Genomic DNA, 16,290 nt, shown 5'->3' on the forward strand with positions numbered 1-16,290 from the left:
CGGGGCTTTAGGGTCTCTTGGGGTGTGTGTGGCAAACATGTTAAACAAATCTCATCAACTGATTGGAAGACTTAAGAGAGCGATTAGTTATGAGTAACTAATAAGGCTGAAGGGTTTTCGGAGGAAAAGATGTCCGAGCTGTTGCTCTCTGATGGGACATTTTTAAACAGGGGAAGAGAGGAAGGCAGGACGTTCTGCACAGAACAGCCTGTGCTGTAGTGCCCTATCACTATCATTTGGGAAGATGACTAAGAATCACAAAGAACCAATGTGCCGAGAGAAAGCTTGAAGGGGGTATGGTACGAGATGAACCTGGAAGTCATGAAGATTTGCAGGAATTTGTAGCGTTAACTTTAAAATTAATAGGAAAGCAGCGAAAGTTTTGTCTCCCCTCCAGGGTGCGGGATGTGGGGGAGGAGGTGGCTCATTCCTTCAGGTTTAATGGTGTTGAGATTGGAGAGGTGAGGAGAGGTTTACTGGAGGCCAACAGACCACGTTGTGGGCATGCACAGTAGTTCTGATCTTCCATGCCAGTGAGAACCAAGCTGGATATGAGACTGAAGACAGTTTAACAGTATCTGGGACAGTTGGGAAGGAAATGGCATAGGATTTGGTGATGGACTGGATACAAGAGAGGATTATGGTCTTAATGCCAGCACTGGAGGCTGATACAGGAGGATTGCTACAAAACCAAGCCTAGCCTGGGCAACGCTATGGTTTCCAACCCGTACCAGGCTGCTGGAGTGACACATTATTTCGTCCCTCTCCCCACATTGCACGGGGACTCAGGTGTGCTTCATGCCTGGGATACCAGCACGGGGGAGCAGAGTTTGAGTTGAAGCCAGCCTGGGGTACATAGCGGTAGTCTTTTTTTTTCCTTTTTTTTTTTTTTGGTTTTTCGAGACAGCGTTTCTCTTAGCTTTGGTGCCTGTCCTGGAACTAGCTCTTGTAGACCAGGCTGGCCTCGAACTCCCAGAGATCCGCCTGCCTCTGCCTCCCGAGTGCTGGGATTACAGGCGTGCGCCACCACCGCCTGGCTCCTTTTTGATGTTTTTAAAAAGATTTATTTGTTTTATTTTATGTGTGTGAGTGTTCTGACTGGTTTCATCTCAGCTTGACAGAAGATAAGGTCATTTGAAGGGAGGGAATCTCAATTGAGAAAATGCCTCATAACAAGTTTTTAGGGCTTTTCTTTTTTAAATCCCCCCTTCCCCCAGATAGGGTATCACTCTGTAGCTCTGTCTGCCCTGGAGCTCACTATGTAGATCAGGCTGGCCTTGAACTCAGAGATCCACCTACCTTTGCCTCCTCTGAGTGCATGTATGTATATGTATTTGTACCTCATGAATGCCTGGTCCTAGCAGCAGTCTGAGAAGGCATCAGGTCTCTTATGAATGATTGTGAACCACCACCAGGTAGGTGGTAGAAACCCAAACCCTAAGTCCTCTGAGAGAGTAATGTGTACTCTCAACTTCTGAGCCCTCTCTAGCCCTTACATAGTGAGATTCTAGCTTTACAAAGCCAGGGCCTGGGGATGTAACCTCTGCTTAGTCCTTAGTACTGCAAAAAGAAAAACAAGCCGGGCGGTGGTGGCGCACGCCTTTAATCCCAGCACTCGGGAGGCAGAGGCAGGCGGATCTCTGTGAGTTCGAGACCAGCCTGGTCTACAAGAGCTAGTTCCAGGACAGGTTCCAAAGCCACAGAGAAACCCTGTCTCGAAAAACCAAAAAAAAAAAAAAAAAAAAGAAAAGAAAAACAAGATTCCCCCCCCCCCAAAAAAAACAAGCTTTAGGCAGAGTATGGGTTGCACACCTTTAATCCCCGCACTCAGGAGGCAGAGGCAATGGGTAGCTGTGAGTTTGAAGCTAGTGTGGTCTACATAGAGTTCCAAGATAGCTAGGGCTACTTAGAATTTGTCAGAAAGAAAAGAAAGCTTTAGATGGTGGTTCTTCATACTCTTACTTAGAATTTTTTGTGTTTTAGGATTATCATTTTATGTCTATGAATGTTTTTCCCGAATGTATGTATGTGCTTCATGTATAAGTCTGGTGCCTGAAGATTTCAGAAAAAGGCATCAGATCCCCTGGGACTGGAGTTACATACTGTGAGCCACCAAGTGGGTGCCGGGAATAGAACCTGGCTCCACTAGAAGAGCAGCCAGTGCTCCTACCCACTAAAGCTGTCTCTCCAGCCCTCGTCACTTTCTCACAGCCTAGTTCTGCAGAAACAGCTTAGCTCTGTTTCCTCATGCATCGCTCTTTCCATGACTGTGTGGAGAGAAACTTTGAAACAGGAGGAATTACTGTGTCTGCCCTCATTTTAGATGTCCCAGTGCTATTACAGATTCTATATTCACTAATTAGCTTTCCAAATGTTGTAGGGATTAATGAAGGTCTCTTAATAGAACTGTAGAGTTAAAATTAATAACACTTGTCTTGGCATGTGAGCCAAGGGATGCTGGGTAAGAAGAAGGGCAAGTCTGGGGATGAGACCACCCAGCTGGAAATAAGAGAGGCGGGATTCAATCCGACTATAAAACTTAAAAATAACTTGTTTATGAGGCATTTCTCAAAAAATGGACAGATTAGCCTCCATCCTGTGTATTTTTATTTGTGTGTACATGTTCCTGTGTGCAGGTATGTATGCATATGTATGTATGGGATGAGAGATTGATATCTGCTTTATTGAGACAGTATTTCTCACTACATGTGATACTCGCTGATTCGCCTAGATACTAGCCACCGTGCCCCAGGGACCCTCCTACCTCTGCCTTGCAGGTGCTGGAGTGCTGGCATGACAAGCCTGCATATTTGTGCCTACCGTCTTTGCTTGGGTGCTGGGGATGATGAGACTCAGGTTTTCATAATTGCATGGCAAGCACTTTATGCCCGAGCCATCTCACCAGCCCCCAAAGGTGTATATTTTAAGTTAAAAAAGCCCATAGAGGGTCTGGGAACAGCTTAGCTGCTCAGAACTCTTGCTGCTCTTCCAGAGGACCAGGGTTCAGTTCCCGGCACCCACATTGGGTGGCTCATAACCAATTTTAACTCCAGCTCCCAGGGATCTGATGCTCTCTTATAGTTTTTGTGGCATCTGCACAAACATACATAAAATAAAAGAGAGATAAGTTTTCCTTTTTTACTGTATAACCTTGATTGGCTTAGAGCTCAGTATGTAGGCCAAGCTGACCTCAAAGTCAGGGAGCTACCTGTCTCTGCCTCCCAAGAGCTGGGAGTAAAGGCTTCTCTTTTTTTTTTTTTTTTAACAGTCTCTTAAGAGTTTATTATAAACCAGCTTCAAAGGTCACAGTGGGAAAAAAAGGACTATGTACAGCCTTTTGGGAAACAGGCAAGGAGCTGAGGAGGACCAAGATGAGCCTAGAGCCTTGGAGGGCATATTCCCCAGGGAGGGGGGCCCTGATAGGGAAACCAGACGATCCAGGGAGACTCCATGAACAGCATACAAACAAACAGGTGTGTGGTAACTCGGCTCCGGGGAATAGGACCCACACCTCAGTGGAACTACTGCCACAATGCTGTGCGAGGATCAAAGCAGACCTCGCATCCCTGGAGGAGGAGGCCGCATCCCAGGAGGAGGCATGCCCATTGGAGTTCCTCGGCCAGGAGGGATCCCCATTGGGGGACCCATAGGAGGCCTCATGCCAGGAGGAGGGCCCATCATACCTGGAGGAGGCGCCCCTCGGCCCATAGGTGGAGGAGGACCCCCACGACCAGGTGGGTATTGAGTTGGGGCTCCTGCAATACTGGCTGTGGCTGCAGCTGCAGCAGCAGCAACAGTGCCTCTTCCTTGTGGAGTCATCACCTGCTGTGATGGTCCTCCAACCCCACGGACTGGCCCAGCAAGTCCTGCAGGAGCCTGGGGCATGGGAACACCAGCCGGGATTCCTCTACCAGCAGCTCTGCCAATACCTGGTCCCCCCGCAGCTCCAGCAAGTGGCACTCTGGCAATACCAGTATCTTTGGGAGGAGGTCCTTCTACTGTCATGGAGACCAGGTTCTCCCCTCGAAGCAACACCAGACCGAGAACTCGCTTCTCTTCCTTTTCTGCTTGTTTGGCATTCTTTGGCTTGATCTTCCTGAATTCATCACAGTCACAGAGGATCAAGTTCATATGCTTGTCAAAAGCCTTGAAGGTCCCGATGAAGATCCGGCCATCTTGCAGGATGCATCTCATCCTGTAGTCAATGTGCTGCAGCATCTTGCTGCTCTTACCCACCGTCATGGTGGCGGCTCCGATGGCTCAGATTCCCGCCGGATTCGCTTCCACAGAGGCCTAGTGGGCAGCCAGCAGCAATATTCCCGCCGCCGCTAACGGAAATGCAGCCTGCAAAAAACAAGGCTTCTCTTTTTAATGTTTTTCAGATTTATGTCTAGCATACTGACCAAGATCATTAGACTCTGGGATCAAATAAATTTTACCGTTGCTAGGTTTGTTTGTGTGTTTGTTTCTGACAAGGTCTCACTATGTATTTCAGGCTATCCTCGGACTTCCTGTTCTTTTTCCTCCACCTCAGTACTCAGACATGCTAAGCAAGTACTCTATTATTGAGCTATATCCCCTTCAGAGACCTCAGACTTTGCATAGCCCAAGCTAGCCTCAAACTCATGATTGTCTTTTGCCTTAGGCCTCCCAACTGCTGGGATTATTAAAATTACAGGCAGGAACCATTACACCCAGCTTCGTTGCTAGGTTTTCAGCCTAAGCTTAGCGATCTAAGCTTAGAAGCTTTTCATCATGCAAGTGCATGATCAGAATAGAACCTCTGTCTGGAGACATACCGTGTTCTTTTCTTATTACCGTTCTGACATGTGTGCCTTTTGTTTTGTTTAGTTTCTCAAGACAGGGTATCTCTGTGTAGCCCTGGCTGCCCTGGAACTCACTCTGTAGACCAGGCTGGTCTTAAATTCAGGGATCCATCTACCTTTGCCTCCCAAGTGTTGGGATTAGAGGTGTGTTCACCATTTCTGGCTTTTGTTTTTTGTTTTTTGAGACACAGTCTCAGTGTATAACCTTGACTGGCTTGGGGTTACTATAGACCGGGCTGGCCTCAAACTCAGAGATCTACCTTTGCCTCCCAAATGCTAGGATTAAAAACATCCCTCACCACACTGGCTTCTTTCTGATGTTTTTCAGATCTAGGCACACATACTCTTTCTTCCAAAAGTCTTCCCCTGGTAAACAAATAACAACAGTAGTGATAAGAATGAAGCCACCCAGGTGTAATGGATGGCCCATGCCTGTAGTCGTTATTTGGAAGGTTAAGGTAGGAAGATTGCTTCATTTCAGGAGCTCAACAGTAATCTAGAGGTAGCCTGGGCAGTGTAATGAGACCACATCTCAAAATAGTGGTGACAGGGGTGGGGAGGATGCAGTTCAGTGATCAAGTCTTGCTTAGCCTGTACAGAGTTCTAGATTTGTTGTCTATTATCATAAATGAACAAGCAACTATCCTGATCAAAGCCAACCGTGGTAGCTCTGGCTTGTAATTCCAGCACCACGGAGGCAGGTACACAAGTTCAAGGACAACCTGAGCTATTTAGGAAAACTCTTGTCTCAAAAATCAAAAAACTAGACTAGGAAGATGGCTCAGCAGCTAAGAATACTTGCTCTGCAAGTGTGATGAGGGCCTGAGTTCAAAACCCCCAAGTTCACATAAAGAGCCAACTATGGCTACTTATGTGTATAAATCCTGTGCTGAAGGGGAGAAAGTGGGGCTTACTGGGGCTTGGTGACTGCCAGTCTAGCTCCAGGTTCAACGAGAGAACCTGTCTCAAGGGAATAAGATGGAGAGTGATTGAGCAGGAACCTGACATCTCTGGCCTCCATGAACACATGTGGGCATGCACACGAATACATAGGCATGCCTATACACCACATGTAAATAAATACAAATAAAATTGAAGCAATGACAACATCCCAGATAAACTAACCAACCAACCAAACAAAACCTCTACTTACCTGAAAATCCAATACCTCAATGACTTTGGTTAAGTAACAGGTCAGAAAGAAGGGCCATCCAGATTCCCAAATGCCACAAGTAGGATACTGAGATATGGATGAGAGTGCATGGTGTGTTCTAAAGGCATTATTTTTTGGAAGTTATCCATGTGAAGGACTTTTTGCACATTTCTTTCTTTGTGTTTCTGGGGATGACTTACAGTTTCATGCTGCATGTTAGGGAATTTCTCAGCCATTGACCTCCACATCCAGCTCCATTCGTTATTGTGCGTGTGTTCCACTTGTGTATGTGTGTGTGTTCCACATGTGCTCCATCATGTGTATGTTCATACAAGTGTGTATGTGGGTATACATGCATGTGTGGAGGCCAAAGGTCAATATTTGTCTTCCTTGATCACTCATCACCTTATCTTGTTGTTTGTTTGAGATGGGTGTCATTATATATACATCTCACTCTGTAGACCATGCTGGCCTCAAGGTCACAGAGATCTACCTGCCTCTGCTGCCTCTGGGATTAAGGGTGTGCACCACCAATCCTGGCCTCTTTACCTTTTGGGACACAGTCACCCACTGTCTTAGTTTGGGTTTCTGTTGCTGTGAAGAGACACTATGACTGCGGAAACTCTTATAAAGGAAAACATTTATTTGGGACTGGCTTAATGGTTCAGAGGTTTAGTCCATTATCATGGTGCAAAGCATGGCGGCATGCAGCAGACATGGTGCTGAAGCAGGAGAGAGGAGAGCCACTGAACCTGGGCTTGAGCTTCTGAAACCTCGAAGCCCACTCCCAGTGACAACTTCTTCCAACAAGATCATACATACTCCATCAAAGCCATACCCGCTATAATGCCACTCCCTATTTGCCTATGTAGTCATTTTTATTCAAACCACCACACCCATTGTACCTAGAGCTCATCCGTTTATCTGGTGAGTAGTCTCTTGGAATCCATCTGTCTGTCCCCTACCCCTGGGGTTACAGTCATGTGCTTCTGTGTCTGGCTTACTGTGGATCTAAACTTAGGTCCTCGTGCCTGTGCAGTAGACTCTTTAATGGTTGAGTCATATCCCCAACCCCTCATTAATACAGATGTCTAATTGTTGTTTCTTTCTGAAAGGACGTTTGAATTAGCTTTAGCAGAAGAGAAATGGAGGAGCCGTAGAATTTTAAGGATGAATTCAGGAAGGCCTGAGACCATGGAAAACTTGCCTGCACTCTATACTATTTTTCAAGGAGAGGTATGTTTTGCGCTTTGAAACTTCCGTTTTGGAGTGTGTTAGGAACATACCGAGGGAGGGAAGCACTGGGGTAATTCTCCTGTCCGCCTGGAACTATTTCTCATGGGAAGTCTACTGGGCCCTGGTGCACTTCTACCTTCTCTATGCTACAGACTTCTGCGTGCTTGATACCTTCGTTTTGTGCCTGAAAGCATCTCTAACTTAGATTTTAAACTTTTTTTAACCCCACAAAATAGGTTTCTTCACCAGTCCTATTCCATTTTAACAGATGGAATTGCTATCCGTTTGGTGCCAAAGCTAGAAGTCGGCCATTGTGCTTGTTTTCCTCCTTTGGCTTGGTCTCGATTTTCCCTGTAGTTCCTCCATGGGTCTTAATTTTATCTGCAGTCTGCATGCTTCTTTGTGCCTTTGCCACCCCTTAGTCCAAGCTCTTTATCTCTTGCTTGGCTCTGACTGGAATTTCCCACTTCTGTTGCAGCCTCTCTCCAATATGTTCATGACACTACACCCAGAATAATATTTCAAAAACAGATCATAGCTAGGAATGTGACTGAGTTGGTAGAACGCTTGCCCAGCATGCAGGAGGCCTTTGGGTACTGTCCCCAGAACCACAAAGACAGGGTGCGGTGATGCAGCCCTGAAATCCTAGAACTGAGGAGATGGAGGCAGGAGGATTAGGAGTTCAAATAAGGTTGTTAGGCTTGGTGGCAAGCACTGTACCTGCTAAGCCATTTGCCAGCCCTGATTTTGGTTAATTTTGAGATTTTGATCCAGGGTCTCACTCTATAGTCTAGACTGGTCCCAAACTTACTTTGTAATCAAGCCTTGGCCTCAGCTTATAGCAGTCTTGCTGTATCAGCCTTCTGTGTGTTGGAATTACAAGCATAAATTACTATACTTGGCTGTGGTTGAATGTTTTCTCTGTCCCGCTGGCCCCCTGAACTGGTTTCTTTCCTGCTCATGGGTTCCTACAGTCACTTGTGAAATAACACTCTGAGGCTTAATATCAATTACAATTGTTTGGCCAATGGCTCAGGTATATTACTGGCTAGCTCTCACAATTAAACTAACCCTTTTCTATTAATCTGTGTATTAATGTCACATGGCCGTGACTTATCAGTGATGCCCTGGTATGTTATTCCTTTGGTGGTTACCTGGTGTCTCCCTGACTCTACCTTCTTTCTTTCTGTATCTTTGTTTGGATTTCTGGCTCTGTTCTGCCTGGCCATTGTCTGAAACAGCTTTATTCATCAACCAATGAGAGACACACATATTCACAGCATACAGGACATCCTACATCGTCTTCCTTTTTTCTGTCTAATTAAAAATGGAAGGTTTTAACTTTATTTTTTTAAAATATTTATTATGTATACAACATTCTGTCTGTGTGTCTGCCTGCAGGCCAGAAGAGGGCACCAGACCCCATTACAGATGGTTTTGAGCCACCATGTGGTTGCTGGGAATTGAACTCAGGACCTTGGGAAGAGCAGGCAGTGCTCTTAACCACTGAGGCATCTCTCCAGCCCCCCCCCAAAAGATGATCCCCCTGAACTGGTTTCTTTCCTGCTCTTGGGTCCCCGTAGCCGCTTAAATAACACTCTGAAGCTTAATATCAATTACAATTGTTTGGCCAATGGCACAGGCATATTACTGACTAGCTTTCACAATTTAACTAACCCATTTCTATTAATCTGTGTATTAACGCCACATGGCCATGGCTTATCAGTGATGCCCTGGCATGTTACTTCTTTGGTGGTTACATGGTGTCTCCTGACTCTGCCTTCTATCTCTCTTTTTCTTTGTTTGGATTTCACACCTGGCTCTATTCTGCCTGGCTTTATTCACCAACCAATGAGAGAGACAGCATAGAGAAGTACATCCTACATTACTTGCCTAATATGTGCTTTTTATGTGTTACCTTTAAGTAAGATGGTCTGGCGGGGAGAGAGAGCGTCACAGCTTTTCAAAAAATTTATTGAGGCAGGATCTCACTTTGTAGCCATAGCTGGCCTAGAACTTACTGTTTAGACCAGGCTGGCCTTAAACTCACAGAGAGATCCACCTGGCTCTGTCTCCTGAGGACTGGGATTAAAGATATAATGTTATCACCACACCTAGCCTCCTTTATTTTTTCTTTGTTTTTGAAATAGGTAGCCTAGGTTGGTCTCTGTCTTTCTTAAGATTTCTGTTGCTTTGATAAAACACCCCCAAAAGCAACTTAGGGAGGAAAGGGTTTGTTTCACTTACCCTTCTATATCACAGTCCCTAAGAGAAGTCAGGACAGAAACTCAAGGTTGGAGCTTGGAAACAGGAACAGAGGCAGGGAAGGACACTGCCTTTGCTTCACTCCCTATGACTCGCTTAACCTGCTTTCTTCAACAACTCAGGACCACCTGCCCAGGAACCTACAGTGCAATGGGCCCTCCTATATCACTCATTAAGAAAATGCCCCACTGGCAGTCTGGTGGGGGCATTTTCTCAGTCGAGGTTCCTTCTTCCCAAATAATTCCAGTTTGTGCTATGTTGACAACAGACTAGACAGTCTAGAAGTCACTGTAGTCCAGACCAATTTGGAACTTGGGAACTTGTGACTACTCCCTCCCCTCCACCCCCAGAACGCTTAAGGGCTTCACAGTTCTGATTGCTTTTTCAGCAACACGTGTAGGAGGACATGGTTATCCATACAATCTTATGCATACCTGTAATCCCAGCCCGTGAGAAATGCAGGGAATCATACCTGTTCAAGCCAGCCTGGGCTATAAAATGAAAGTCTGTCTTGAACAAATCACTTAAAAGAAAAAACAAGCCAGGCGTGGTAGTGTACACCTTTAATCCTAGGGATGCAGGGGCAGGTGGATCTCTGAGTTTGAGATTAGCCTGGTCTACAGAATGAGTTCATCTGCTAATATTTACATGGAGAACTAGTTGATTTTTTTTTTTTTAGCTTTATTTATTATATACAGTGTTTTGTCTGCATGTACACCTGCAGGCCAGAAGAGGGCACAAGATCTCATTACAGATGGTTGTGAGCCACCATGTGGTTGCTGGGAATTGAACTCAGGACCTCTGGAAGAGCAGCCAGTGTTCTTAACCACTGAGCCACCTCTCCAGCCCAGTTACATTAAGACTGAAAATAAAGGCCAGGTGTAGTGTCTCAACCTTTCATTCCAGCATTTGGGAGGTAGAGAAAGCCCGATCTCAGATCAAGGTCAGCCTGGTATACATAGTAAGTTCTAGGCCAGCTAGAGCTACACAGTAAGACCCTATCTTAAAAACAAATAAGCAAACAAGCAAAATTAAAAAAATCAAACTCCTAAAGTGTGTTAGCACACACAGACACATGCACATGCATGCACACACATGTACACACAGTCTATGTGTATATCTCTGTAAAACAAATTCCTTTTAGAGGCTAAGAGACTCTTAGAAGCTAAGTAACCACCCAGTGATTAATGAATGACGAAGCTGGGGTTTGAACCTTCTGAGTTTGCTCTCTGCTGGGGTTGTGCGCGTGTGCTGAAACATACGGAGGAAGCAGAAGCTGCATGAGAGCAGGGTTTTAAGTGGGTGGCAGTGGGTGGGGTAGGTCAGGGTGTTTGCGTGCTTCCGTTACAGCATTTACCCAGTAGTAGTTTCACTCACTAGCTACTTGTGGTGGTTTATCGTGAGAATCCAGATTCTTTTAAAAAGACAGGTTAGGCATCTATATTTTAAATGTTGCTTTTTATTTCATACTCTGGCTTGGTACCTGCCACACATAGCTGCTGTATAAATACTGGAATACGACTGTGCCTCCAGCTGGCAGGACGAGTTGTCCTTGAAGAATCTGGTCCAGCTCGTGTTCTAGGATTCATCTTATGGGCTTAGTAGGGATGGTAGCAGTGTGCAGACTGAATGGAGGAGAAGCCAGTATCCATTGTCTTCTCATCCTCTGAGACCTCACTGCCAGTGTCTATTAAACATGGGGGTATGAGGATAGCAGTGGGAGCCAGGGTTTGTCTTAGACTTGCCACAGACAAAGAAATGCTTGAGGGTGGTTAGTGTTGGTGAGGTAGAATGTCACTGGAGTACAGTTAAAGATGTCTGTTGTGTGCCTAGATGTGCTACTCTCTAACTTTGGACCAGGATCTCTGAGCCTCAGGTTCCTCATTGACGTTATGAGAACAAGTTTCAAGGCCAAGTGCAGGCTCTTGCCTAAAGATGGAAATTAATTTTACCCACGGCCTGAGTTTCAGCTGAGATAATTACTGAGTTTCCCCTTCTGCCCTCCTGAGTCATCTGAGTGACGATTCTTGGGACCCCAGGAAGACTGTATGCTCATCTAAGGCAGGTGCCATCCTGTTCATTCATCTCTGACTGCACCCTAGGAGACACAGTGATGGAAGCACCTGGTGCTGGAAGTAGGCTAGAATACCTTTTCCTTCCTCGAGAGTTGACTGTGTCTATTCTGAAGCCCATTAACCTTCCCTTTTGGGAGAGGCAAAATTAAGGTCTGTTATTACCTCTAACGACGATAATGTGACCCTGGAGCTTCAGGATTGAGAAGTTATTTTGTCTTAATTTACAGCAGCAAGGTCATTTGAGCCCTAACTTCCAGATGTTGTTGTTAAGTTTTTCATATAACTGTGCTGCTTAATAATGCCATGTGTGTGATTGCTCAGCCTGTTTTATGGAATCCTGGAGCAAATGTCAATCAAAGTGCCTTAGGCGAGACAGAAAGAAAACATTTGCTTTTATTTTTATTAAAAACAAAGTCTTGGGCTGGAAAGTTGGTCCAGCGATTAAGAGCACTTAGTGTTCTTACAGAGGACACAGTTTCTTTCTATGGTGACTACGAGGTGACAAATGATCATCTGTGGCTCCAGTTCTAGGTGACCAGTGTCCTCCTTTGACCTGTCGAGGCACCAGGCATGCGTACAGTGCATATACATCAAGCAACACACACTAAAGTAATGTAAAATAATTTTTTAGAAAGGGAATTGCTTCATCTGGGACCATTTTCACAGAGAACAAATTTCTTTGTGAACTTGGTTAAGTGCTTTCTATCTCTAGTCTTCTCTCATCTTATTTGAAAGATGACAGGCTTGGACCAGCTAATGTCTTTGTTGCTTTGGGATTTCACTCTGCTCATGAACTTGGACTCATGGTAGTCTTCCTGCCTCGTGCTTACTACCCATCCTCCTGTTCCTCATGTTAGCTCTGCAGGTGTGCGCCACTGTGCCTGGCTGGACCACTAATATCTAACATCTTTCTTTTTTTAAATATTTATCTTTATTTTGTGTGTATGGGTTTTTTTAATTTTTATTTTATTTTATTTTTTATTGAAAAAAATTTCTGCCTCCTCCCAGCCTCCCACTTCCCTCCACCTCCTTGTATGGGGGTTTTGTTTGCATGTTTCTATGTGCCACAGGCCTGCAGTGCCCTTGCAGGCCTGAAGAGGGCACTGAATCTCCAGGAACTGAAGTTACAGATGGTTGTTATCCCCTGTGCTGGGAACAACAGCTGTTCTTAAACACTGGGGCATTTCTCTAGCCCCTTTAATATCTTTCTTAAACCCCTTCTGGCTCCACCTTGTCATGGTTTGGTAATTGTACTATTTTTTTTGTTTGCTTGTTTGTTTGTTTGTTTTTTGGAACTTTTTGATTCTTTCCTTCTCATAGCTTGTTCCTCCTCTGTATACCCCAGGAGTATAGAACTTTAGGTTTATAACCCTTCCTTCATGGTGTAGCATAGAGAATTAGTTCAGGCATCCTGTCCCTGTAAAAATGAGTAGAGAGGGACCAGCAAGATAACTCAGTGGGTAATGGCACTTGACATCAAGCCTGACCACCAGAGTTTGATCCCTAAAATTAACTAATGGAAGGAGAAAACTAACTTCTCAGAGTTGTTTCCTGACTTCCATTCACACATGATATGGCACACATGTGTACGCATAACACAAAATAAGTGGGTGTTTGTTTGTTTTAAATGCACCGGGCTGGAGAGATGGCTCAATGGTTACGAGCACTGGCTGCTCTTCCAGAAGACTCAGGTTTGATTCCGAGCACCCACATGGTATCACACAACCATCTGTAACTCCAGTTTCAGAGGATGTAATACTTGCTTCTAGCTTCTGTGGGCTCTGCAAGCACATGGTATACAGACATAGAAAGCCTAAACCATACACATAAAAGTAATAAAATGGTTCTTTTCTAAATGTGAATGTCTTTAATCCCAGCACTCAGGAAGCAGAGGCAGGCATATCTCTGGCCTACATAATGAGTTCCAGGCCAGCCAGAGCTACAGGGTGAGGCCCTGCCTCCAATAACACACAGAAAGCCAATTATAGTGACTTGTGCATACATTCTAGCACTTGGGATTCTGAGCCTGGGGATTGCTGTGAGTTTCAGGTCAGCCTGGGCTACAGTCTGAGACCCTGGATTGAAACAAAACACCAAAAATATAATAAATAAACCATGATAAATAAAGAGGAGAATGAAATTCTAAAAATATTTATACCATCTAATATTGAAGTAATACTGATGTTTGTTGAAGCAGACTTGGGGCACCAGGGACCCAAATTCTGCCCCTAGCTTGGTTCTGCCAGTCTTAGTCTCCCTGTACTTCATCATCTTGAGTTACAAGGTATCAAAAGTGACACACTGTTGAATGTGCGTCCTGTGCTAGACTCCTCCAGTGCCAGGCACACAATGCTTATCTTTTGCTACCTATAACAGCAATTGGAAACAAATGGAGTTTAGGCCCCAGGTAGCAAATGGCAAAGTTAGGATTAGAAGCCACACCTACCACTGCAAAGCCCTCACGCTTTCTCTTGTCTCCCCTGCAACATAGGATGTTCCCATTCCTAGTTGTTGCCAGGAGAAAAGAGGATGTCGGACATCGCAGCTGTCACACTGCCTTTGGCCCTTACAGCTTTATCACGAGAAGGAATCCAGGAGCAACTCTGGTGTAAATTAAGAATGAGTTCAGATTTCAGGGCTGGTACTCTCTCCGTGCATCCGCTTATTCTCTGTCGTATGTGAATGACAGTGTCAACTCTGTATAGTCATGAGGGGTTTTTGAAGTGTTTGTAGTGAATATTGAAGTGTTAGTGAGCATCTTGTTGAGTCTTTTTGTTTTGTTGTGATGAAGCTAATACAGTGATTGCCTGAGGTGGAGGGATAAAAAGTTCTGGAAAGAACATAGTTTAACTTCATGCTCGGCCTTGCCCACACAGTGAGTTGGAGGCCAACCTGCATTACCTGAGATCCTCTGTCGAAAATATAAAGAGGAAAGATTGGTTCTCAGTTGTGCAACATTGATTTTTCATTTTGTCTTTATAGGTTGCTATGGTGACAGACTATGGAGCCTTTATCAAAATCCCAGGCTGTCGGAAGCAAGGTGGGAGCCCATAATGGGGAATTCAGCACTTCCATTGCACTCATTCCACTGTGGTCCCACCACATTCTCACTATAGGACTTCAGGTTTTCAGATAGTCGCTGGTTTTATTTTATTTTCAGTGTAGCAGTAGGGATAAAGAGTTCTGTGTGCATGAGTGCCTGCCTATGAGTATGTGTGTAGGTGCACTGTACGTGTGCCTTGGTCTCAGGCTTACCAAGAGCACCTAACTGAGCACTAAATTGACATATGTTCTTAAAGACTGGAGAAGCATTTTAGCAGTATGTAGTGGCCCAGGCTTGTAATCCTAGCACCCAGGAAGTGGAGGAAGGAGGGATGCCACAAGCTAATGAGCAGCCAAAGACTTCATAGTGAGACTCTGTCAGTAAAAACAAACAACAGCAGGAAAAGGGAACTAAGGAAATGGCACTGAGAACTTGAGGAATTGAGCCCAAATCTCCAGAACCCACATCAAAAGCCAGGCACAGCATAAATTCTTGTAAACCTAGCATTGGAGGGCAGACACTGGCCGATCTAGCCTGAACTACAGGCTCCTGTTGAGTGAGAGACCCTGACTCAGGGCACTGCAGCAGAGAGTGATAGAATTAAGACCCCTGATGACCTGCTGTGACCTCTGCATGCACATGTGCACCTGCACACTTACTGCCACACACCCCATACACACACACACCCTTCAAATATAAAAAGTGTCTTGATCCCATAGGCTATAGAATGAGGAAAAGAAAATGAGTCTTGCCAGGTGTTGTACCACATTCCCATAACAACATAAGAGAGATTAAGGCAGGAGGACTGAACCTGGAGCTAGCCTGGACCACATAGTTAAAAAAAAAATGGGTTTTAGGATTTATGAAACAAAGCTGTATATTGTAGCTCATGCCTTTAATTCCAGAACTCTGGGGTGAGTATTGCAGTGGATCTGAGACCAGCTGGGGCTACGAGACCCTGTCGCAGAAACAAAAATCAGGGTCAGTGAGATGGCTCAGTGGGTAAAGGCAACTGCCACCAAGCCCTCTGGAGGACTTGAGTCCAATATCCTGAATCCGCATGGTAGAAGTAGAGAACTGACTCTTGCAAATTGTCTTTTGACCTCCATAAGTGCCCCACACACATAAAACTTAGTAAAAAACATGTAGTGTCGAAGGCCCCACATTGGGCACCATCTGTCCAAGACCAGCTTCAGTGAAACTCATGTTCTAGGGTAGGAGCATGAAGATTAGAATATTAAGCAAAAGGAGCAGAGGTCTAAGAGAAATAAGAGGCAGAAACACAGAACAGCATTGGGAGGGGCCTTCAGTGCATACTGAATCCACTTGGGTTATTTTCCACACGCTTATGTACTTCACTCCTAAAGGGGAGGAGGGAGGCAACAGACTTAATTACCATGATATAAGGAATAGACTTGAATGCACCAACTTTGCTCCTGGTGGAGCGAATTTACCTCTAACACAAAATGCTAACTAACCATACCCTAGGTCAGAATCGCTCCTGTATAGCCACATCTGTTGTCAATAACTTTGGAAGCAAAAATAGGCTCAATCTTTCTGACTTCCAGTCAAGGTAGAGCAGACTCACATCTGTGGGTCCCCACAATGTATTAAACAAGCCAGTAAAAACTATAAAGCTGGGCATGGTAGCATACACTTTGACTCGGCACTCATGAAGCACAGGCGAAGGAT

At 45.0% G+C, this 16,290-nt stretch overlaps 2 protein-coding genes across 5 annotated transcripts in view; one reads left to right on the forward strand and one right to left on the reverse strand.

Annotated features, from left to right (window-relative positions):
- Nucleotides 1-16,290, forward strand: part of Zcchc17 (zinc finger CCHC-type containing 17) — a 50,966-nt gene that overhangs the window by 651 nt on the left and 34,025 nt on the right. Inside the window, exons 2-3 of one of the 4 annotated variants that reach the window (XM_057783842.1) lie at nucleotides 7,095-7,215; nucleotides 14,538-14,595. The exons of 1 other annotated variant lie outside the window; for it this stretch is intronic. In XM_057783842.1, coding sequence (XP_057639825.1) covers nucleotides 7,150-7,215; nucleotides 14,538-14,595 — 124 coding nt within the window. In that variant the 5' untranslated portion in view covers nucleotides 7,095-7,149. Of the gene's footprint in view, nucleotides 1-7,094; nucleotides 7,216-14,537; nucleotides 14,596-16,290 lie in introns of those variants that run through there. 2 more of the 4 variants (XM_057783843.1, XM_057783844.1) reach the window with 2 other exon arrangements.
- Nucleotides 3,266-4,346, reverse strand: LOC130883439 (small nuclear ribonucleoprotein-associated protein B-like). The gene has a single exon (XM_057783846.1). The coding sequence runs from the start codon at nucleotides 4,240-4,242 to the stop codon at nucleotides 3,547-3,549; it is 696 nt and encodes a 231-aa protein (XP_057639829.1). The 5' UTR covers nucleotides 4,243-4,346; the 3' UTR covers nucleotides 3,266-3,546.

The sequence above is a fragment of the Chionomys nivalis genome, chromosome 11, assembly GCF_950005125.1.
Source record: "Chionomys nivalis chromosome 11, mChiNiv1.1, whole genome shotgun sequence".
NCBI classification, from domain to species: domain Eukaryota; kingdom Metazoa; phylum Chordata; class Mammalia; order Rodentia; family Cricetidae; genus Chionomys; species Chionomys nivalis.